We start from the raw sequence: 25,886 nt of genomic DNA on the forward strand, positions 1-25,886 counted from the left end.
AGTTCATTGACTAACCCACTCATAATATATGCAAGGAATGGTACTTGAAGCTATAAAAGTGGTACAATAATTCTATAGTAAATTGAATAGTAAAAATCTCTCACAATTAGAATCTGCTTTTTAATATATATATTAATTTGATGACCAACAACAAATATACAACTAGCACAAGTAAATAATGAATTTTATTATGGTGAATTTCCAAAATCCTTTTAATTTATTACTTCTAATTTTAAAACTTAACTTAAATATTTGCATTTTACGTAATGTACGTTAACTCACCCCTAGATATGTGAAAGATGTGATGTTTGGGGCCCATAATGGGAGGTTTTTGGTGGTTTGACAAATCAAATCTCAAACCTTGGTTTTTAGTTTAAACCAACCACTTTAATGGATTAGATGGTTTTTGGGTTGATTTGAACCAAGATAAACCAACCATTGAAGATGGTCTAACTTGAAAACAATTTTCGATGTTGACTTTTATCATCACTTTCTCAATGTAATAAGAATATAATACCAATACTCGTGTTCTCATGCTTGATCCTAATACATAGAATCATTGCAGCTTCTCCTAAGTCTTCATAGAAAAGTTAGATGGCAAAAACACAGTCTTGGTTAGGGTGCACGTAGTGGGCGAGAAAACTAACTTAAAATGGGACGATTTTTTTTAAACACCCCCCCCCTCCAACGACAAAGGGGCGAAATGTTGGGGGGTGGGGGGGGGGACAAATTCTTCTCGCACAACTTCCTTTTGTTTTTATTATTATTATAATTGTTTGTGTTTAGTATATATATATATATATATATATATATATGTATGATTGATTTCTTTTGAGAACCACTTTGAGTTTTAAGAACTCGAAAGAACTCAACGTAACAAATTTTTTTTACACATGTGTAATACGTAAGTGTAAGTGATGTACAAAAAATTACGGTGTTTTTTTACACACCGAATCGACTTTTTACACATGTGTAACTAACGTTTAAACTTGTGTAATTATCAAAAATACTTATTCTCTCTCCTGCTTCATTTTTAATTGAATTTAATCTCAGCCACATATTTCATATCATTTAATTAAATATGTGGTTCAAAATTGAGTTCTTAAAGTTATTAAAACTCACAATGGTTCTCAAAATAACCCTCCCCTATATATATATATATATATATATATATATATAAACGAAGACCCAAAAATCCTACGTGTCGCGATGTGGTCGCTCCCCCTTTTTTGGAGTCACCAGATTTGCTTGATTTTTAAATGGAGGCTTCTCATGCATTTGACCCGAATTCACGGGTATGGGTCTCATCAAACCCATATATTTCTTAAACAGGTTATAACATCTCATTAAATTATAAACTAATCTCAACAAACATTTGATATAAAAATCCCATAATGTAGGGATATACTAAAAATTAATATTTGATTTATTTAAAAAAAGATATATATTATTTATAATTAAAAAACCAATTTTATAGTAAAAAAAATAAACGGGTCTTGGGTCTCATTAAACCCATATAGTTTTTAAACCGGGTTATAACATCTCATTTATTTGTGAAACAATTTATCATCAAACCATAAGTATATTATTAACTTTTATATAATAAAAAAATAAAAATTCAAAAAATAAATAAATATTAGAAAAAAATAATATAAAACAACCCCCGTAATACGGGGGATAAAAACTAGTGTATATATATATATATAGGTATTGGATCATTTCAGAAGTTTTTTTACAGCGAGAAGTGCGAGAAGTGAAGATGTAACTCCATTAATCCCTAATTTCACTCCATTTCTAATGTGCATGTATGTTGTGTAGGGGCGTATGTACGTGTGTAGGTACGTATGTTTGTATATGTGTATGCATGTTTGTATGTGTGTATGTACGTAGGTTTCAATGTGGCTCGGTACATTTGTATGTGTATAGGTAGGTTTGAATGTGTATTATGACATAAATACAACCAACCTACATACATGTAGGTAACATCAAAAGCAAGGGAGTGAAAAATTAAGGATTAATGGAGTTACACATTCACTTATAGTACTTCTCGCTGTAATATCACTTTTCGCAAGATCCATCCCCGGTATATATATATATATATATAATATTAGTTTGAGGCCCGTGTATTACACGGATAATTGTTGAAAATTTTAAACTTTGACCATTAAGTGAAATACAGTCAACAAATTAATCATATATTGTTAATACAATTACAATTAAATTAAAATTACAGAAATTACATAACTAAGATTACACAAATATGTTACAAATATGTAAAAACTTCCTTTTACACTACATTTGTGATTGTATTAGCAGGTATACATTGTTTATCAAAAATCAAAATTTTTAGTCCATGTCTGTTTGTAACTTTTAATAAAGTAACATATAGACCTGCTTATAACTCTTGATATAGCTATATATAGTTGTCCGTGTGACAAAAAATGTTCTCCAAGTACATACCAACTCTAAATAAATGAAAATATATATCCATGATACTAATAAAAAAATATTCATACACATAAAATAGCGTAGCTTTTAATCAATTAATAAAATGTCATTTGAGAACATCTCCTCATGTTTATAAAAAAAAACATGATTATCCCAAAAATCATAAACCTGAAGTTGGATAATATAATTATCCTTAGAATCTTTACAATTTGAAATTGATTGATTATGATAAATTTGTTGTCATTAATATTCTGTGTATGACAAATTTTAAATTGACTTTATATTTTACAATTAAAAATTGTATAATCAAGCAATATAAAAACCAAAAATATAAATATAACAAAATGATTTGTTTATTTCATATGAATGTAATTGCCAGGAAAAAGAAAAATACATACTAACATTAAAACCATGTTCAATTAATAGTGATTATTCTAAGTTAAAAGAATATTAGAAAATTTATAGTTGCACAAAATGAATGTGGTGATTCTCATTTATAATCGTTAAAAGTAGGTCTGCCACTTTTATCCGTAACATGAAACCCAACCCAAGAAAACCCGTACCGAATCCCAAACTAACCTGACTCGAGAAACTCAAACCCAAAAAAATACTAACCCGCACCTGAACCAAAGTAATTCGGGTTGGTTATTGGGTCCGAATTATAGGTTTGTGGTCAACCCGAAAACTTTTAGTTTTAAAAATCATATGTATTTTTAGGTATTAAAAGCTAAGCCTTAGCCACTGACGTTATCAGAATTTAGTTCAAGTCGATTGTTCCCATTCCACATATTATGAATCGAATGTTTATTGTTTATTATTTTGAATATAAACCATAATAAACACTTTAATTAACACTTCAAAATTCACTAATCGTCTCTTGTTAATCAATATGAAGAATACATATTATATGTACTAATGGATTTAGTTGGAATAAACCTATAATTTTACTGTCATATATTGAAATGACTTAAAAAATAAAGACCATATATGAAAGTTGGTTGAAAAAAAAGTGAGGATGGCTATGGTATTGACAAGTGACGAAAATGATAGGCTTTTATCAAAATAGATAGATTGAGCTACAACACAATTGCACCCTAAAAACAAAAATCATCAATTTGCTGACTATGCGTTACAAAATGTAAAACGCCTCATTTTATAACCCATCCATTACACACAATCTTAGTATTGAAAATCAACATGTTATCAACACGTAAAAAAAGTTATAACTCCTTTACCAAAGTAACCAAAGGCTTTTTTTGTTAATTCTTATCATTCGAACTCTTTAAAGAAAGTTACTTTAAAGTACTTGTCTCATTGGACAATTCAATTAGGGTCACTATTTTGCTCGTTCAAAGTGAGTGAATGCAGAAATACAACGGGTCAAGTTTGGGACAAATTCAAGAATTCTCAAACCAATCATAGTTATTAAAGATCATTCTAAACCCCTCAAGTATCGGGTACATCCGTGATTTACAGGTATACTCATTAGTTTGTTAAAAATACCTGTAAAGTATTACCTACCCAAAATCCATCGAAAAGAATTGTTAATTTATTTCTAATTTATTTCTTTACCTTTTTAACTACAAGTACCCGAGCTTCTTTATATATTTGGTTAACTTAAATAGAAGTATTTTGATTGTTAGGAAGCTTTTTTTCTTTTAAGGTTGTTTCCTTTCACAACCTTTTCGATTGTTTCCTGTTACAAAAGCATGGATATAAATGTCCACTTCAAATGTTACATCATCTTTAGTTCTTTACATACCATTCTTTCTTTTCTTTGACAAACATCCGTCACTAATCCAATAAACTTCACATTAATGCCTCCCAATACCTTTAAAAACAAGTTAAGTAATAACCAAAAATATCCCAAATTAAAAACGATACCCAAAAAAGATTCGATAACATAAACAATAACAATAATTCAAATATTAATATCCATTCCTAGACACCACCTCCCCGTACCCACTCTATAAATGAACCCCTTACCTTCACCATCTTCACTCCACCACAACATGATGAACCCCTCTTCAATGGCCATCCTCATCCTTTTCGCCCTCTTCGCCTCCGCATTCGCATCCGACATGTCGATCATCCGCTACGACAACGCCCACATGACCACCTTGCGGTCGGATGACGAAGTCAACGCCATGTATGAATCATGGCTTGTGAAGCACGGCAAAGTCTACAACGCCATTGGAGAGAAAGACAACAGGTTCCAAATCTTCAAAGACAACCTACGGTACATCGAAAAACACAACTCGGGTGATCATTCGTATAAGCTTGGTCTCAACAAGTTTGCGGATCTCACGGTTGATGAGTACCGGCTTGGGTACACGGGTGCTAAGAAGATGGGTTTGAGGAATAAGTTAAATAACGTTAAAAGTGACCGTTACGAGGTTCGGGCGGGTGATAACTTGCCGGAATCAGTTGACTGGAGGACCAAAGGGGCCGTGGCTGCCGTGAAAGATCAAGGAAGTTGTGGTGAGTTGTTATTTTTGAAATTTATTTTGTCACTTTATTTTCCACTTTTTACGCATGCTTGTTTATTATATGTTTTTTAACTTTTTAAATGTCAATGATGCTCGTGAAAAGACTAAAATAATAGTAGATTAAACACCTAATAATTAGTTGTACCTATCTAGAATTTGTGAAATTTGAAAACATAACAACTACCTAACACCATATTCACGTGGTTATGTTTAGTCTGAAAAATCTAAATCGGTTCGTGTCAGTTTTTGATCTGAACATGTTTAGATAAACGGGTTGTGTTTATTTTAACCAAATGGGATCACGGGTTGACCCGATTACCCAGTTTGTTTAAAATGTTTTTGTACAATAACTTAAAACTATTTTGGTATTTTTCTTTATAACATTTTAGATTTAGAATTTTATTGTATTAATATGCAAAATGTTAAATACTTTTTAATTTTAGTTTAACGAGTCGTGTTTGTGTCACTGCCAATACGCCTGTCCTGCTCGGTTTCATATATGTACCATGATTTTCAGATTTGTGTAAAATTTTTAAATTTGTTTCATTTTCGATCCGTCAACCCATAAACACGATTAAACAATCATATATTACAGGGTGAATTGATCTGCTAGACAACTTTTAGTATAATTTTGATTGGTCAACGGATTAAAAAACCCGAACTGTGGGACCTGTTTCTTAATTTTCTAAAACTGATTTTGAAACAATTTGGGAATGGATTAGGAATCAAAATCCTTTATGAAAATTGCGAAGTTCATTAACTTATAATCAAATGTTTATTGAATTGAAGGGAGTTGTTGGGCATTCTCAACCGTCGGATCAGTAGAAGGTGTAAACCAGATCGCGACCGGTGATCTCGTTACATTATCAGAACAAGAACTAGTAGACTGTGATACATCTTACAACCAAGGATGTAATGGAGGTGATATGGATTATGCTTTTGATTTCATCGTCAAGAATGGCGGTATTGACTCGGACAAAGACTATCCCTACACAGGGAAAGATGGCAAATGTGACAAGAACAAGGTTTGTATCGTATTTTATCATGTTAAACTTTAACTGAAATATTACTAATATTGGTACGCGGTTGATTCTTGACTTTTCGTGATTATGTTGTGTAGAAAAACGAAAAGGTTGTTTCAATTGATGGTTATGAAGATGTTCCTGTGAACAATGAGGCGGCATTGCAGAAGGCTGCTGCAAACCAACCTATTACCGTTGCTATTGAAGCTGGAGGCCGAGATTTCCAGTTCTACACTTCGGTAATTTGTTTTAAATTATTGTTTTAATTACTCTTCAAATTTATTTAGACAACTTTTGAAATTATATGATGAAGCGGTACATGAATAGACATTAGATCTACAAAATGAAAATTTAAACAAAATTGTAACAAGTTATGACAAAATGAAGTAATTTGGAGGTTTCATTATCTGATTTTGATAATTCAAACTTTTTCAGGGCGTCTTCACAGGTTCATGTGGAACCGATTTGGACCATGGTGTCGTTGTGGTTGGGTACGGTACAGAAAATGGCAAGGATTATTGGCTTGTTAGGAACTCATGGGGTGCAGAATGGGGTGAAGAAGGCTACATAAAAATGGAACGCAACATAAAACAAAAGACCGGTAAATGTGGAATTGCAATGGAGGCGTCTTACCCAATCAAGAACGGTCTGAACCCACCTAACCCTGGTCCAACGCCACCTACCCCAGCCGCGCCCGAGACTGTTTGTGACAAGTACTACACTTGCCCTCAAAGCACCACTTGCTGTTGTGTCTTTAAGTATCATGGCTCTTGCCTTGCATGGGGTTGTTGTCCTTTGGAAGGCGCGTCCTGCTGTGACGACAACTACAGTTGCTGCCCACATGATTATCCCGTTTGCAATGTCCGTCGTGGCACCTGCTCACAGGTAATACAACCACTATTTTTTTATAAAATTTTAGTTCACAACATTCGACACACTAGTTTTACTATGAAATTTTAGTACACAAAGCGTTTTATGCATTATCTAACACGTAAAATGGCTCGTTACGCCGTGGGTCCAACCTGACAAATTTTTAATGGGATTTTGCATTTTTTTTGTAACAGAGTAAGAATAGCGGATTTGAAATTAAGGCGTTGAAGCGTATTCTTGCTAAGCCAACTAACGAGAGGAAGACTGCTTGAGAAGCAGCCATTTGAGATTGTTATATGATTTGTATCATTCAAGTTTAAACAATTTGATTTATCATCTGGCTTATCAGATGCTGATTTGTACATACTGCTGCATTGATTCCTGTACTCAATTTCAGTAACAAACATTGCTTTCCTTTTAATAAATTATCATTTACAACTTTTTAATGTGTTTTTTATGATGTTACCTAAGTTTAAAACAATGTTGCATTCCTTTATACGACTTTATTAGCAATAGTTTTAGTTGTAACTAAAGAAGTAGCAAATAAACCCAACTCTTCAGTTTAAATGGAAATATATCCTATTCAAACAAACACACTTCACATTAAAAAAATAAATCTACAAGACAACTACTACTGCACAACTGGTTATTTACTACCGAAAACGATTGCTAATTTAGCAACCGAATTGCGATTCAAATCATGAGTTAATTGGCGACGCATCAGTGAGAAACGGTTGCAAACTTTGTGACTGTTTGTTCAATTCGGCAGCAAAACGTTGCAAATTTTTTGTTAAAAAAAATCAAACGAAATAATAAATTGAAACTAATTATGAGTTTTATTAGCTAACGTAGAGATTGGGAATGGGTATGGTACATGTATCTGGTGGAGGTTTGAATTTGGCTTAAATAAATACATTGAATTTCGGTAGCTAACGTGGAGATTTGAATTTGGTTCAAATAAATATCTAACTGTTGACATTTAATAAAATTGGTTGTAGATGAGGTTGATCATATGACATTTGCGAAAAAAAATAAGGAAAAAACTAAAAAAAAACTGGTGAGAACTAGTGGTGAAAAAAAAATAAAAAAAAATAAAAAAAAAACTGGTGCGAAAGTACGATACCTTAACAAAACCTTTTTTTTACAATTAAAAATGCTCAAATTATGGCCTTGTTCCCAAAGGAATATGCCAAGGATTAACGTCCAGAGAAATAAGGAATGAAGCGTGGCTGGGAAGCTTGGGGTAGCGGAGCATGAGCACCTAAGCAAACTGAGTCGACACACACGTGACAAGAATCCATTTTTGGAAGCTTGGGGTAGCGGAGCACCGTGCACCTACATAAATTGTTCAGGAATGGTTATGATGGAACCGATTACCTAGTCCGACCCACTCATTTGTTGAGCTTAAGGAACAATATACTCATTTGCAAAAATATCGCATATTATTTAAAAAAACAATAGTTTCTAATTATTAATCAAAGTTATTATTAATGTTACATGATAATTATTATTGATTAAAATATCCTCACAAGGAAAGTTAACGTAAGCAAAACAATTAAGAATGTATAGAGGAAGGTTGGGCGAAATTAAGGAAATGCAGTGTGGTTGGGAAGCTGGAGTTGGGGGAGCACCGAGCAAGTGACAAGAGGCCGTTTGTGTGGGGGCCACTTGACGGCATGTATTCTTTCTTTATTTTTCCTTATATTTCTTTCTTTATTATATTTCGGTTATACCTGATCGAACGCGAATTCAACCACGAAATCAAGACCCAAAACCTAACCGAACATCTTTTTTCGGTCCGATTTCAGGCCTGTCTCAGGTTATATATCTCAGGTTACATGAAAATCTTATAACATTCAGTATATATAGATCACAAGTTCTAACATAGTTTATAACAAACATTCAAATAAATATTACAGTTTAATAACATATGTTTTCCCTTTTATTCATAGTACTATTGACATCATGCAGTTGTAAAGGCTACATTCGACAAGTGTCCTTTGCCAGTTGTAACATCATAACTGCCTTCCGGTTATCTGTTCATCTTTATCTTCTCCACTTCCTCAACTATATATGTATATAAACACCCACCTCAATTTCACAAACTCAAACTCAAAAGTCAACCACCATGTTCACCATCAATCCGATCTAGCTGACCTAACCTTCTCAGTTTCATTTCAATGGCGGATCAACCCGAACAGATCAAAGGCACGTGGAGATACGAAGAAGACGTCCTCTTACAATCACTCGTTCAGCAACACGGCCCTCGGAACTGGTCGGTGATTAGCAAATCGATCCCTGGTCGATCCGGGAAGTCGTGCATGTTGCGCTGGTGCAACCAGCTATCTCCAGAGGTCGAGCATCGCACGTTTACTCCGGAGGAGGATGAGATTACTGTTAAGTCTCATGCGCGATTTGGCAACAAGTGGGCCACAATCGCGCGCCTCTTAATGGTCGCATTGATAACGCCATTAAGAATCATTGGAATTCGACGCTAAAGCGTAAATGTTAGTTGTCAATATTATTTTTATTATTATGGGAAAGTTAATATATAAATAAAATTAATGTGCTAACTGTGGAAATCAAGGAGTGTAATAATGTAATTACATCGTAGTGTAATTATACTATTTTATATATATATTTACAATACTTGATTCTCACAGTTACCGTATTCATATTATTTGTATTTAATTCAAACCCTTATTATTATTATTATTATTATTATTATTATTAGCAAGTTGTTTCGCTAGCTTTTTCTTAATAGTAAAACCGAGTTTTTTTAAAATTTCATTCATAGATCTTGAAGACCCAGTTCCGCTGACTTACGAACCGGCGTTGAAGCGGTGTGCTAGTTCCGAATCGTCAACTGTCAACGGAGGTTTGTTTCTTAACCCTAGCAACCGGACCCAGTCTGATTTAACCGGTTCGAACCGGATTGTTCGGGCTGATCCACCGACTTCTTTGAGCTTGTCATTACCTGGAACTGAACCGGAACAAAAGTCGACAGAGGAGGCTCCAATGCAACAGCAAGCGGTACCGCAACCAGCGGTGCAAAGTGGAGGTGTGAGTTATGAGTTTTTGAAGCCGGAGTTACTTGCGTTGATACATGAAACGATAAAAAGTGAAGTGAGGCGTTATGTTTTCGGGATAGGGAAGAAGGTTGAATCGGTAAGCAGCAAGCTGTGAAGATGATAATAACAACTAATGATAGAATGATATTCGAAATCTAGAGTTTCTGAAGGTTTTTTTTAAAGTTTGCATTATGTTTTCTTGATCGTGATCTTTTAATATAATATTAGCTGAAATTGCTGGTTTTTTCGTGTTTAAATTTAAGCACAAAACGTTTAATCAGTCATATTTTTTCAGGTTTAGGCTTTATCCGGATTCAAGTATTTAACATAGAAAAAAAAAATTTGTTGACAATACTAATTAAAAGGTATATGTAACTAACCAAATGATAAAGCAAAATAATCTAAAAACATAACTCGTAAGGTAAAATTCTAAAATGAGATATTTTTTTGTTCCAAGCATCTTGTAGGCAATGACGGTTGTTGTGTTTGTGTGAGAGAGAGAAAGAGACAAATAATCATGATTGCATGAGGGTTCTGCGGTTTTTTACCACCACACTTATTATTTTTTTTTTTTGTAAAATGCCTCATTGCTGCCTGACTGGGATGCCACACATCATAAAACACCTAAAGATCAAGAGTTTTGACTACACATAGTCCAATATATAATACAACTCCTTCCGGTAAAATCTTAAATGTAAAAGCGTCTTGTAAGAATAATCAAATGCCACCTTATCGTTATCAGTAATTGCCGTTTTCACTTGGTATTCATGAGATTGAGATTATTTGTAAGCTCATTAGGAATATCATGATTCCACAAGTAATTATCATAGTATGTGGGGGAGATGGAAAATATATAAGTTGTATGCTCTATTAACTCTAAGATGGAGATACCTAAATCGGGTTTTTGGCTCAAATGGGTTCGGGTTCTAACATGTTTTATTAGAGGAAATGATCATATTTGACCAGTTTGGTTTGGGTTTAGCTGTTTCTAAGTGGTTTTAAAGTATTGGGTTCCAACCCGATTTTGTTTGCACCTTTAGTTTGGTTGATATAATGGTGGGTATTCGTATAAATATGTATTGGTTTTTTGCTTGATAATGTTAAATTTATTAATGTGATGTCATGATGAACATACTAGTGGTTACGGAGTGACTCTTCACCATACAGGCAATCCAAGTCAAAATAAATAAAAAGAGTAAATCAACACAAAATTAACGAAGTCAAAAAGAAATTCAACAATGTCCATTGTCCGACACAAGATCAACAAATTCAATTGGTTGACCATCAACCCAGTCAAAATACAAGATCAACAAATCAACAATCAAGAAAGTTATAATAGAAGATCGACAGAAGATTCACGTGTTATATAATATAAAGACAAAAGAAATTGTCCTTTATGTTTACACCAAATTTTAGTGGTTGTCCTTTATCTTTAAAAGTAACATATTGTGTACTTTACGTTTCAAAATGTTACATTGTTTGTCATTTAGCCCAAACCTAGTTAGTTTTTATCGTTAAGTCTGCTCATGTGCCTTGCACATGAGGGTAAATTAGTCATTTTACCATTTTATTAAAAAAGATTTTAATAATTAAAAATATATATTTATACATATATTATTTAACCCAACCCACTGCCCTCTCCCCTTTTGAGTTTGGGTTCAGAGTTTCCACAGCCACCATAGCTTTGTAACAGTCGTCAATTTTCGGACCCGAAAAGTCGACTCGATTTAAATTTTTATTTATTTATGCAATATTATTATTACCCGGACTATCGTTGTTCGTCATTAATTTATTAATCATTTTGATAATTAATTATTACCCGACACTCGGTTTTGATTATGTTTATTAATTAAATCTTTATAACTGTTTGATTAGTACGAAAACTACCCATAACATTTGTTTTTGCCTCTTATGTCTCCATACTCAAACATCAAGGACCAGATTGCAAAATTGGTTTAACCTCTTTCCCTCTTCTTCCTCCCACTCTTCCACCGACGTCGTACCCCCCCCCCCCCCCCCCCACCTTTCTTGAACCAAAATTCACGGATTAATTGATGAAATCGATACTCCCATATTATCCCTTACCTAAATTCGATCCTACCGACACCCTAAACATGGAGAACCCTAACTAATTGACAGCTAACAACACCAAAACGAACCGCGGCTGCCATTGAGTCATTACTCTATATAAACTCGCTTATAATTCAATTAAATCACACCACACATTCTTCTGTATCCCGCGACACAAAACCCTAAGTTATTCAGCCCGTACATTGTCGTTAAGATCCAGATTCGTCACCAACTTTAGCCGTGAAACCCTATTCGCCGTTCATCCTCTATACGTCATCATTTCGGTAATTAAACATTGATTTTTACTCGTTTTTAATCAACAAACTAAAACCCTAACTCAATTTGAAACAACTATAAACGAATTAAACAAACCCAGAATTAGGGTTCATATTGATTTTGGGGTTCTTTGACATATCTGCTTATATATATCAGAGGCTATACTTTTAACAAGTTGTAGCACCAGCCCAATTGTTGGTGCATGCTCGTATAAACTCTTAGAACTGACTAGTCGCGGGTTTGAGCCGCCCTGGACGCGGTTTTTGTTCTTTATTTTTAAAACTCTTTTAAACAATTTTCTTTTATAATAATTTATGTTTATAACCTTTAATAAACGAAAATTTGTTAAACCGAGTCTCTAGTCTTGTTGTTTTCTCGTCATTGAACTTTAATTTTCTCCATAAAATTCTTTATATATATATATATGTATGTACGTATGTATGTATGTATGTATGTACTAGACGGGTGCCCGCGCGATGCAGCGGGTGTTTGACCCTATTAATCACGTAACAAATATGAGTGTTTATGGTTCGGTTAAAACCTTGAAATCCTTTAAACCTGTCATTGGTTTGGCTTCTTTTTTCTTTTTACATTCGGTTAGTTGGTCGGTTTCAAATATTTCAAAACGTAGTGAACGATTGATTCGCGGTTTATAATGGCAACCGACCATATGGCACCAGACCAGATTGTAAATGTTAAATGCATTTTAATCGTTTTTATTATTAATTATTAGATATGTTTAGTTATATATATTAGATATAGTTAAACTGTGAAACCAAACTGGAACCAAGCCGTTGGTAACGATTCGGTTTCAACCTTCAATGGTTGAGTTTGGTTTTGGACGACAAAAAATCAGTATTAACGGTTGGGCTCACAAGTTTAACTTAAAACCATCAAAACTGACACTAAACACCCATACGTAGCATATTAATTTGTTTAAATTGAAAAAAAATTATAAAGATATCACATTCAAATTAAAGAGAATAAAATGCTAGTTTTTATGATGTAATTTTTTTTATAAAAATATTAACGTATGAAAAAGTTATAGTCGTTTAAAAATCATGGGTGAGAAGTTAGTTTAAAGTTTAAATTAAAAACATAATATGGTTAAAGATGATGGACCAAACTTGTAAGTTGAATGAATTGTGTTTATAAGACAAGTTTACCCTTACTAACACATGTACCTTATGCATTAGCAATTGTAAATCCCTTAAAATCAAGTGTCTTAATCTGCCCTTATTTGGTGTATGTATGTATGTATGTATGTATGTATAAATATATATGTGATACCAACTCGCTTAATAACCCCAAATTTTTGCTCATCATAAAGGTTCGTTTTCGTCTTAGCTTTTGCAACTTTTATATCACTTTATAAAATATCTTTTTTTATATAAGGGAAGTAAACATGAATAATAATAATAATAACAACAACAATAATGATAATCACGCTAATGATAATAATCTTAACAACCATAATAAAATGACCTTAAGATTAATAATCTCATCGAGACTCAAGATCCGTCTTATTTTATATTTAACTCACTTTATCGTTATCAACTAGGATTAATTGTCGGCAAATCTCAAGAAGCTTGACCGTTTTCATCCTAGCTCTTTCTTTTATTATCTCGTCCTCACTTATCCCACTCCATAAGGTGAGTTTACATATCCCCGTTTTTCATCATTTAAATTTTGGGGGTGACATGTATACCCTATTTAAATTATCCATTTTTATTTATTCATCTATTCATAACACAATTCAATATATGTTTATGTGTGATTATTGCATGCTCCATGATAATGCTCTATGTGCTTAATTGTTTATTTTATGTTTGGTGGTTGGTATCTCATCCTCATCTAGTATGATCATACACTTATCCAAGTACTTTGATTTCGTATCAATAGGAACGGGTCCACATCTATTTAGTTGTTTACATTTTTCATGGGAATTGTGATGCTCAACATTAACATATGAATTGTGGTTTTTATCTATATATGTATCTCAACTAAAACTTATGCATTCTCACCAACATTCGTTTTGACAAACTCTATTTTTATACATGTTACATGTACAAGTAATTTACATTGATCAAGATTGAAGATATTAGTTTTTACCTTAGGATATTTATCCAAACAATAAATATGATGTAATTGTTAAATTATTATAATTGTGTACTTCTTTTGATATTAATGAATTAAATAATTATTGTCACTTTAATTAGTGTCTTTTGAGCTACTGTCCAATCAATACGTTACGCCTCGGCATGTTCCGCCTTTGGTCGGGGTGTGACAAGCTTCATCTCCTGCGAGCTACCACCGTCTTCTCCGACGAGCCACCAACACTGTCATTGGAACCCACCACTATAGCTGTCATACGCACCATTTTTCTCTCCCACTCTCTTTCCTCACCACCACCGCAGGTCCGCAAATCCTCTCTCTCTCTTGTCTTCCGGTCAAATCGAGAACCTAATCGAAGTCCATTCATCATATTCCAACAAAATGGAACCCTAATCGAGGCGCGTTCAATGTGTTTCGGTCTAATCAAAGACATATGGATGCAATCAAGAAAGACGATGAATCTTGTTCTTTGATTTAACGATAGTGGAGGTTACAGTGGGTGACGGGAGTTAGGGTTTCACTATTTCAGATAAATCGCGAGGTTGAGAGAAATAGCGCCATGAAGTTGAGGGACTTTCTTCTCGAGGCACATCTTCAACCCTAATTATTACAAATTTTCTATGGCGGCGGTGGTAATGGAGACTATTACGGTGGCTTCATCTTCAAAAGGGGATGATGAAGACCATATAGAGGGGGGGTAGAGATGGTGTTGTTTGTGTATGGTGGTGGCGGTGGGGGTGGATGGTGGTGGCGGTGGTGAGGTGGTGGTGGGGGTGGGGGTGGATGGTGGTGGCAGTGGTGAGGTGGTGGTGGGGGTGGATGAACGAGAGAGAGAGATTTATTTTTCATTTAATTATATGTATAATTATATGTGTATAAGTATATATATTTATATGTATATACTTTTAATTATTAAAATCTTTTTTTAAAAAAAGGGTAAAATGACCAATTTACCCTCATCACATGAGCAGACTTAACGATAAAACTAACTGAGTTTTGGTTAAAGGAGAAACGGTGTAACATTTTAAAACATAAAGTACAATAAAGCTAAATGACAACCACTGAAATTTGGTGTAAACATAAAGAATAATTTATGTAATTGTGTAATATAAATGATATTAGATTATTCCTATCTCATATTACATAAAAAAAATATAAGAAATAATACTTATTTACCACATAAACACGTGTTTTTAGTTTCAAGTGGTGTGTAATTACCATGTTATTTATGCTTTTTACGTTGACTTGGTGGTGGTAGCCGGTAGGTAGCATTTATTATTTTTTAACTTATTATTACTTATTTTTTTATGAACGGCCAACTAAGTAACGCCGGGTACTCTGTACGTAGTCCTCATTGGCTAAAGGTAGCCCGATTCGGCCACTAGTCCGGACGGACGGAGCCCCTAGCAGTCCACCTATTGAGGGATTCACCGGATAAAACCCGACCCCACGCCCGCCAAACGGCACGTCAGCGAGGAGCCGGTAAAACCGGGTGAGATCAGGACTCGAACCCTGGCAAGCCTGGGTTATCCTTCATGTCTCCCATATAAATTGGTGGTAGTAAGGTTTGAACCCCCTACCTCTAACTAGTAAAGTGAGTGCTATACCATTGAGCCACAACCAACTTATAACTTATTATTTTGAATGGCCTAACATTTGAAGTTATTGAATTTATAAAATACCTGTAATAGTTAATAGTAAAATTAGCAATTAAATGTAAAATTAGCAATGTGCCTGTCTCCAACACAAGAATTCTTCCTCGCTCGTGATGACTTGGAGTGCAAGGGGGCGCTGCATGTGATGTTGGGCTTCCCCTTTTGAGCGTGACTATTCTTGAATCTTGATCACAAACACTTACATGTGGCTTTTATTTATTTACTTACTTTATTTCCCAAAAAAACATAACTAAATTTAATAAGTAGGTTGCATGGAGAAATTATGTGTAATATTATGATGAAATGCGCTTAGATAAGAAAAAAAAACTAAGATAACATGACGATGCTTCATAAGAATGGGTTGTAACATTTTAGGTTACGAACACTAAGACCATCCTAGTGGCAGCCACGATGTAACGTTTTGGGTAGAAAACACCGCCCCCCCCCCCCCCCAATTATGGCACGGCGTTTTTTTTGTTACGTTTCCTACAAAACGCTGTGATGGCACAAAGTTTGAGGTTGTTTTTTTTATAAAATTGTGTGTGTGTGGGGGGGGGGGGAGGGGGGATATGTATGTAATTTTGTAGAAGAGTTATGACATTTTGTCAACTACGTCAGTTTTTGCAAAACTCTCAATTGATGACGGGGATACCATATGACGTAAAATGCCCAAGGGTGGGGCGTTTTAATTACACGCAATCTAATAAAAGAATTATACCCCCCCCCCCCCGGTCCCATTTTAAATGTCTATTTTTTCATTTTTGGTTGTCCCAATTTAAATGTCATTTATATATATATAAATTCAATTTTCACTTGTGCCATTACTATTAAATGTTATTTTTTAACCAATGAAGAAAAATTGTTTATAGCCATAATAACTTAAAAGAACATTATTGTTATTTTACGGCTAATAAAATAAAGAGATTAAACATTTCTTAATATGTGTGTTTTTGGTCCAATGACATTTAAAATGAGACGAAGAGGATATTAAGACATTTGAAATCAGTATTTAAATAAAATAAAAAAATAAACTGATAATTAATTTTGTCTTTATATCATTTTGCCTTTATAAATAACGCCAACGGAAGACGACACATCCCTCTCCCACCTTTACACTTTTTACACGCTTCCCCTCATTTCTCCCGCCACCCTCACACCGCCGTGGATCACGCCGGAGACATCGTCACACCAAACAAACACTTATTACCACCGCCACATTAAAACATCATCTCCACAATATCATACTCCAAAATCACAAATACAATTAAAACAAAAAAGAAACTCAAAATCACAAATTAACCATTTTTCCATTCATCACAGTTCAAATTTATCATCAATGTAAAAAACTACAATAAAGTGACAAATAACAAGATGTGTCACCACCACTTTTAGATAACAAACCCGATTCTACTTAAAAACAGAGTTTTGGGTTTTAAAAGCCAAGAAATTACTATGCATGACCCGCTAAACTCTGTTTCGATCAATTTCATTTATAATTCAATTTCCTAAAATAACAAACCGACAGAAGAGACAACGAAAGCTGGATCTCATCTTTTCCCCAACGAGTGTCAACCTTCGCCGGAACAACCGCACGCGGCGGCGACAGAACACACGGCCACGTCGGAGATGACGTGGCAGCAGCAACAGTACAAGAGGAAGAAGACGACGACGTTTCGATCGAAACAGAAGGTTTAGATAACGGTAACAAGTACCGAGAATGAAGACATCTGAATCCACCAAGTGCGAGTACCACAATACGAAGGTGTTCGTTTTGGCACCCAATAATATTACCCGTGCAGATCTGCTCCCATAGCCGCTCATCCTGAGCCGTCCGATGCCAGTGCTTGTTGACACAAGCAGCCGTGGCTAATGTTTTTGCGTCCGCGTGTTTTAACACCTCGTATAGTAAGTTTTCGTCGGAGAACACTGACGAGGAGGAGGATTGTTTGATCTTCTTGAACATGGTATGGTCGGTGGAATCAAGAGGTGTGGGTCTCTTCATTTATTTGTTTGTGAAGTGTGAATTTGGGATGAGAAAGTAAAGGGGGTTTATAAGATGAAGAAGGTTTTGATGGTTAACGAAAAGGACAAAATGAGAAATGAATGCGATTTGGGGGTCCCCGAAATGCCTTTCTGGATATTCCTCTATGTCCCGGCTATTCATGCAACGTGAGAAGCAGATGATTAATCATATGCTTCCGGAAGAAATCGAAGAATTTATTGGGAATCCTACAAGATCCGTTCGTTCTTTTTTCTCTGACAGATGGTCAGAACTTCATCTGGGTTCGAATCCTACTGAGAGGTCCACTAGAGATCAGAAAATTGTTGAAGAAACAACAAGATCTTTCTTTTCTCAGGCGATCGGAAAATAAAGAAATGGTTAATCTATTCAAGATAATTACGTATTTACAAAATACCGTCTCAATTCATCCTATTTCATTATATTCGGGATGTGATATGGTTCTGAAGGATGAACCGGATATGAACAGTTCCAACAAGATTTCATTTGTCTCTTTGACAATTGTCAACTTGACTATCGGTGGCTAAAGAGAGATATTTTATTTTCTTTTCTTTTTATACGTATAAAACACAAGACTTTATTTATAAAACATAATAAAAAAATTAATCTTTTAGATTTGATATTTATTTAATTTAGTTAATTTAAATTTGATGGGAAATCCTAGTGCTTCAAGCCCCTACACGTCCTTAATGTACTCCTTACCTACTTTGTCGTTTTCGCCGTGTACTTTGTGAGTTTGTCTTCCTTGCACTTAAGTATTATTGCTCATATTATATAGTCATATTGACTATAATAAATATTAAATAATAAAAGTATTTAAAGCAAGGGAAAATAAACATTTGAATGTTATAAATTATCAAACTAGCCATTACACATTTTCTTTTTCAAATATGAACTTTTCTCGCCCAATCGAGGAATTCTAGTATTTCCCGTCTACGTGTCCATTCCTTGTCATTTTTTTACCTTTAACACTACATTCTCATGTTCTACAGTTAATATATAAGAAAAATAAATGATAAAATTGGATAAAGAAGAAAGAAAAAAATATTATATATTTAAAAGAAATTCTTAAGTTAAATTAAAAGAAAATAAAGTGTTAATTACATTCTTGAGTTATATTAAAAAGAAAAAAATTAGGAGAAAATATTGTAACTTTACAATTATCTTATCATAGCAACATGGAAAAGGAAATTGAGATATGGTAAATCTTTAAATATTATTAAAGCAATATACTTTGTCCACATGACATTATTCTAGGCTGTCCACATATGTATCCAGTCAGCAACTTTCCATTGTAAGATTGTCTATTATGTTGCCACGTGTCATCTTCACCAAATCACCTTATATTTAAACCTTAACTATTCATAATTTTTCACTATAAACATAATTTTCTCTCTTTCTCTATTAGCCGGATCTCCTTTCACCCTCTCATATATTCCGGCTACTCTAGATTCAGATTTTTATTAATCGTTTTCGGTAAGTTTGTATTTTATAATAAGCATCTGATCGTTGATATATGTATTTCCGGCAACATTATATTTTCGTCCGGTTATTGTTTCCTCTAATCTTCTTATCTTTATTTTCATTGTTAACTAATTTTATTAAAATCAGTTTAGGTTGTAATAAAAAAATGGCGATGAAGCTAATATGCTATGCAGTTAATGCCAACAAATAGCGGATATCGTTCAATGACCGATATCTGAGATATCGGTTATTGCGGTGGGATAGCGGTATATATATATATATATATATATATAACACCAAAAGTTATCTAATAATAATACTTAAGTCTAAATACCAAAATCATAAAAGTCAATAGTTCGAAACACAAAGTAACAATATTTTTAATTTAAGACATGATTTAATCACTTAATCGAAAGCCATAAATATATAAGCATCAGCAGCGGCTGAAGAAACAGGTATTGGAGATGAGCATCAGCAGCGATTGAGGTATTTTTAAGGCAATAAGCTGATCGTTCAATAATAATCATAATGAAATTGGGCTATGGGCTTACAGTTTGGGCCAAAAAAGTAACAATTGGGTCAAAAATATTACACTGATAATCTCACCGCTATTTCCGATATATCGGTGGCCAAATATCGGCGAAATAGCAGTAAATAGCGCCGCAAATATCGGAACCGCTATTTGGACCGATATTTCGACCGCTATATTACTGTCGGACCGATAACCGCTATAGCACCGCTATTGATAGCATAGCTAATATGTTGACGTATTTACGTTTTTCCGGTAAGTTTTCCCTTTAGTTTTTCCGGTTATGTGTTATACTTAAAACAATGGTTGTTTTATATTTATTTGAAGTTTTATATTTTCCTTTCCTCTCATATATTCCGGCTAATCTAGATCTACATTTGTATTAATCGTTTTCCGGTAAGTTTATATTTTATAATAAACTTCCGATTGTTGATACATGTTGTAACATCCCCAAAGTTTCGATCAAAATTTGACAACTTAGGAAAGTTGAGAGATCAAAAATAATCTTAAGATAAGTAATGGGAAAATATTAAATAATGAATTATAAGAAAAATAAAGAAATAAAAATATTTCCTAAGTTAAGTATTCTTATATGAAGGAGAATAATAAAACTCCATCCCACATTGGAAGATGTAAGAAAGTGGAAGCATTCCACTAAGGTATAAATAGGGAAGATGAAATCCATCTCACATGGAAAGTGGTAAAAAAATGGAAGCTCTTTATAAGAGATATAATTTCCATAGTTATATTCTTTTATGAATATCATGCACCAAGTGGTCCTAGCGGAGGGTGCGTAGCTCCCGACGCGCACGCGTTCGGGCTTGGGCGAGGACGAGGACGATGGCGAAGGCGACGGCGAAGGGCGTTGGGCGTAATGTGGCGCTTTGATGGCGCACTATGCACTTCGCACGCACACATGTCACACTCTGGTGACACGTGGTAGCAGGCCAGGACACGTGGCAGAACGTGTCAGACCACGTGGCACACGTGTCAGGCCACGTGGCGACACGTGGCAAGATCTCAGAATCTATGTCGGTCGCGGTACGCGACGGAGTCAGGAAAGGAGCCCATCGCGGTACGCAATGGGACTCAAAATCGGCTATAAATAGGGTGGCCATGGCACATTCATTTTACACACCCACAGCCACTCTCTACCTCGGTTTGCGTGCTGAACACCGTTTTGCGTGCCACAGACCCGACAATCATTACCTCGTAATCCCTGCCAAATACCAGGTGTTTTCCCTCAAAGTGCGTGCAATCTAGATGTAACCCGACAGTACAAGAAAAAATGCTTTTCACAACACGCGTTGAGTGTCATTAAATGGTAAAGATGACAAAAAAATGCGTGTAGTTAATGGCCTAGTCATAAACGAAAAATGACATGCACCCGCGTGTCATATTTAATGACACGCATTAATGACAGACATTTGTGACACTCATTTATGAAATGCAAGTATGACACGCTTTCATTAATTGCATTTATGATACCAGTTTACGACAAGCACTTATGCATGTCATCGTATAATTTTAATTTAATTTTTTTATGCATAATTACTAATTTTATATTAAAGACACCATTATAGAGTAAAACTATTCATTTCATTTCATAACTATCGTACGTCAAAATATTACAAATATTCCTAAGTTATCAAAAATAATGGTTAATAGTCAATACAAATAGATGCATCACTACCGAAAAATAAACTGTGCCGCATAGCCCGACCATTTTTCCCAAACTGCATCAAAATCCGCATCCGTGTATTCCTCTTTGTCTTCCCCGACCTAAGAAGAAAATTAAAAGAAGATAACGTTACCAGATTTGATTGAGTCAAAATGAATTGGGTTAAAATTACAAACCAATACAACTTATAAACATAAAAAAACAAATAAACTACACTTCCATTGTTCTTGATGAGTATGTCAAGTCCTTCACGGATGATCTCCTTCATGAAGTTTAAGACATAATAACCACACTCAGTACTTTTCGGCTGAGTTGGACACTACACAGTTACAAATAGTAAAATATTAAAGCCCTATAATTAAGATTCTAGTGATTTATAAACAAGAGTATAGTAGCTAGGGGTGTTCACGGTTTTTATGTCAGACCGTGAACCAAACCGTTAGTAACGGCTTTAATTTTATACACAAAAACCAAACCGTAGAACCCTTAGACCGAACAAAATCAAGCAACTATTAACGGGTTGGTTTCACGAGTTAGGTCTGTTTGACCTTTATAATCTTAAGTGTGTTGCTCATACAAGTACCTGTTCCATGATTTGGCATCAGCCCACGTTGTTCCTTAGTAACAAGGGCCTGCAAATGCACATCATGTTGACCATATGTATCCTCTACATTACTTCCAGATTCTTTTAGCTTATCCTATAATTGAGATAAAAAAAATATTATTGCACACGTAGATGTATACAATAGACGAAGCTTAAACAATTTTCAAATAATATGCCTTGGGATACACATTAGCAATCATATATTTAAAACAATTTTCAAATAACAAATCATACTCTAAATTTGGGCTGCTTTGATCCATATATAACTAGTAAAAATATTTCTCAAATATTAAGGTTTGGACATTAATACCCTCCAAAATGAAAGAAAAATAATTTGCACAATTTTAGTTCCATCGCAATCACGTCAATAAAATAGTTCACATAAAATAATGTAACAAAAAAATTATAACAAAGACGCGCTGACAGCATGGCCGAGCTGGTCTGCACGCACTGACTGCCGTTCGGGATGATGGGGCAGAGCGGACAATATTGGTGGTGCGAGGGGCCGGATGTTACAGGTGGTATCAGATCCATTCTTGTGCCGTTCGGGATGATGGGACACGCCTCATCGAGGACGATGAGTCCAAAGGGCGGTTGTTTGTAACACCCTTGGCAAACACAACATCGTCCCACTCATAGACAAACACCACATCGGCCGTTGACAAGAGAGATCCTTGGTTCATAAGTAAACATCCTGCCTCTTCAATCACCAACGCGTTTTGGGCGTAGTTGGCTGTGGAGCACATGAAAACTCCACGGTTAAGCGTGCTTAGGTGGAAGTAGTACTAGGATGGGTGACCTCCTGGGAAGTCTCCATCTGAGCAACCAAAAACAAATCCATGAGCTCTTCATGGTCAGAGCGGACAATATTGGTGGTGCGAGAGGCCGGATGTTACACTGCACACGCTGACAGCCCGCGCGCTGGTTTGCCCGCGCAGACTGGTCTGCACGCGATGACAGCCCGCGCACGCTGGTCTGTAAGCGCTGAAAGCTTGCGCGCGCTGGTCCGCACGCGCTGACAGCCAGAGGCGCTGGTCTGCACACGCTGTCCAAATGTTAATTATATTTTTTTTTGTATCGCAATTACATTTAAAGATATTTGAAATATTATAATTTAACAAAAACAAACAAACACGCGTGCTGGTCAGTTTGTTAACAACACATGCAGACCAAGAGCGTGCGTGCAGATCAGCTTGTGCATGCTGTCAACGCGTGCAGACCAGCGCGCATTTCTTATCAGATCCTTATCTATAAACAAACAAATATAGTTCTAGAAACAAACACGCACTAGTCTTCACACGTTGGTGCTGCACGCGCTGACAGCATGCACGAGCTGATCTGCACGCGCGCGCGGTGGTCTGCACGTGCTGTTATCAAACTGACCAACGCGCGTGTTTGTTTATAACCTTATCTGTAAACACACAATTATAGTTATTGAGACAAAGTAGAAAAACTTACAATTTTATTAACAATTTCTTGGACATTAGAGTCGAAACCTCCGGATTTTCGTTCTCTTGATTTTTTCCACAAAACGACCTATGAATCTCCTCTTCCTCCTTTCCGACCTATCAACCATTTGTTTCTACTTTGACACAAAGACGAAAAAACAAAATCAAACCTTAAACGTAAATGAAATTTATATAGATAATATAATACCATGTAGCAAATAAAAAACAAATAATATTTCTCTATACACACAACCACACTTTATTAATACACTTAATAATTTTATGATACTGAACATGCAAAAAATCCATCAGAAGATGATGTCGTTGGGTGGGTATTACAATAAATCAAAATCACCATCACCAAAATATCAAATTCATTTAAACCCCCCCCCCCCCCACACACCCACCCACCCACACACACACACCAATCCATTTCCAATCAACTAAAAACACCAAAAGGAGACTAGAAACATATGGTTATTTATTGGCACCCCTAAAATATTAATACGCACTGTTTTTATCTACCATAACCATTCACAATAACAGCCCTAAACTATCATAATAACAATTTAATAGTCTACCTACAAAATTAAAAAAACTCACAGTCGAACCAAAATTCCCAACAAACACAACTAATTCCACTGTCCTACAAAATTACAAAATCTTGAATTTGAATTTATGGTTTTGGTTAAACATTTGACTAATTTCATAGTAATTACTTTACAGAATAATATTAAATCCAACCACCCACCAAAATGGACCAAAAAACACTAAAAAAACAAATCTTGTGATCGTTTATTATAAATATAAAATATATAATTTCGATGTGCAATTTTTGTTAAAGAAAGAAGCTTGGTTGCAATTTTGCAATAAATAAATAATAACAATAATAATAATAATATCAAATAGACTGTTAATAAAACCGAATCATACCCAGAAAAATCTTGAAATCTATCAAAATTTTAGGTTTTTACAAACACCCAGAGTTCAAAATCAAGAACCGTTTTCAAGAACATGAAATAAATAAGAAAAATATGAACTTTATAGCGAAATGGAGTACCTGAATTAAATAGTGCGGTTCAAGTTCCTATAACCCTATACTATCATAATCTAGTCAGACTAGTTCAAAAAAATTAAAAAACTCACAGTCAATTAAAACCTAGAAGATTATGAAACCAGAAATTAAAAGTAGAATAACATAAAATCGAAGGAAGATACCTCACAATAGTTGAGCTCTTGCAACTAATCCTTCAAAGAAAACGCAATTGTGTAGCCCAGGTGTAGAAAACGCAATTGTGTAGTCCAGGTGAAGAAGATCGATGGAGAAGATGATGTGGTGGTGGTGAAGCAGATGGAAAGCCGATGGATGAAGAAGCCGATGGGAATTGTGGTGTAGGGCTACTTTGAGTGGGAATTGTGTTGTGAAAATTATTATAAGTGTGCAAGGCTATTTAGAAGAAATATGGGCGGGTCTTTATTTTTTTATTTGGTTTCAACATGACTTGCAAATATGACACAAAAGTTCGATTTTTAAGTTTATGACACTAATTTAATGACACTAAAAAAAATGTGTCAAATATTTTAATTTTTTTAAAATAAGACATTTTTTTAATGACAGACACATTTGCGAGTCGTAAATCACTCCATGTCGTAGTGGGCATGTCATTAAAAGTCTTTTTTCTACTAGTGCGACATTCCGTCTCGAAGTACGTGCACGACCCGACGACCGAACATTGCCTCGATTTGTGTGCCAAGAAGAGTTGATCAAGAATGTCTCGATAAGCGTGCATAGAGTAGAAGTGCTGCCCATATAAACTTAGGAATATTTAACTCCGAATACCGTGCGAGGTAAGGGGGTTATACCTAAGTTATTATTATATTATTATAAATGGCTTAGACCATAATCGGAGGTATAGCCGAACCTTGATTACAATTAAGTAGTATATAACTTTTCTTAAGCAAAAGTTATAGTCAAAAATAGTATTTCTTTATAACTAAGAAATATAATACAAGAGATTATAATTATGAAATTAATGTTTCTTCTTGAAGAATAAACTCAGTATAGACGTTTCTTCCTGAAGAAAAAACGTAGCATATAATTGGCAAATAAAAAAAAGGACTAAA

At 34.7% G+C, this 25,886-nt stretch overlaps 1 protein-coding gene and 2 pseudogenes across 1 annotated transcript; 2 read left to right on the forward strand and 1 right to left on the reverse strand.

Moving 5' to 3' along the window:
• The first annotated feature begins 4,406 nt into the window (after positions 1–4,406).
• On the forward strand, positions 4,407–7,269 carry LOC143577110 (cysteine proteinase mucunain-like). Its single transcript, XM_077061042.1, has 5 exons — positions 4,407–4,929; positions 5,727–5,962; positions 6,058–6,198; positions 6,395–6,844; positions 7,024–7,269. Exons 1-5 carry the CDS (start codon positions 4,422–4,424, stop codon positions 7,099–7,101), a joined length of 1,413 nt encoding a protein of 470 aa, XP_076917157.1. The 5' UTR covers positions 4,407–4,421; the 3' UTR covers positions 7,102–7,269.
• Positions 7,270–9,009: 1,740 nt separating this feature from the next.
• LOC143577117 (transcription factor MYB73 pseudogene) lies at positions 9,010–10,015 on the forward strand (annotated as a pseudogene).
• Positions 10,016–17,397: 7,382 nt separating this feature from the next.
• On the reverse strand, positions 17,398–18,057 carry LOC143577123 (F-box protein GID2 pseudogene; annotated as a pseudogene).
• Between the last annotated feature and the right edge of the window lie 7,829 nt (positions 18,058–25,886).

The sequence above is a fragment of the Bidens hawaiensis genome, unplaced genomic scaffold (assembly GCF_021521415.1).
Source record: "Bidens hawaiensis isolate Kalapana, Puna unplaced genomic scaffold, B.hawaiensis_p1.1 tig00028465_1, whole genome shotgun sequence".
NCBI classification, from domain to species: Eukaryota; Viridiplantae; Streptophyta; class Magnoliopsida; order Asterales; family Asteraceae; genus Bidens; species Bidens hawaiensis.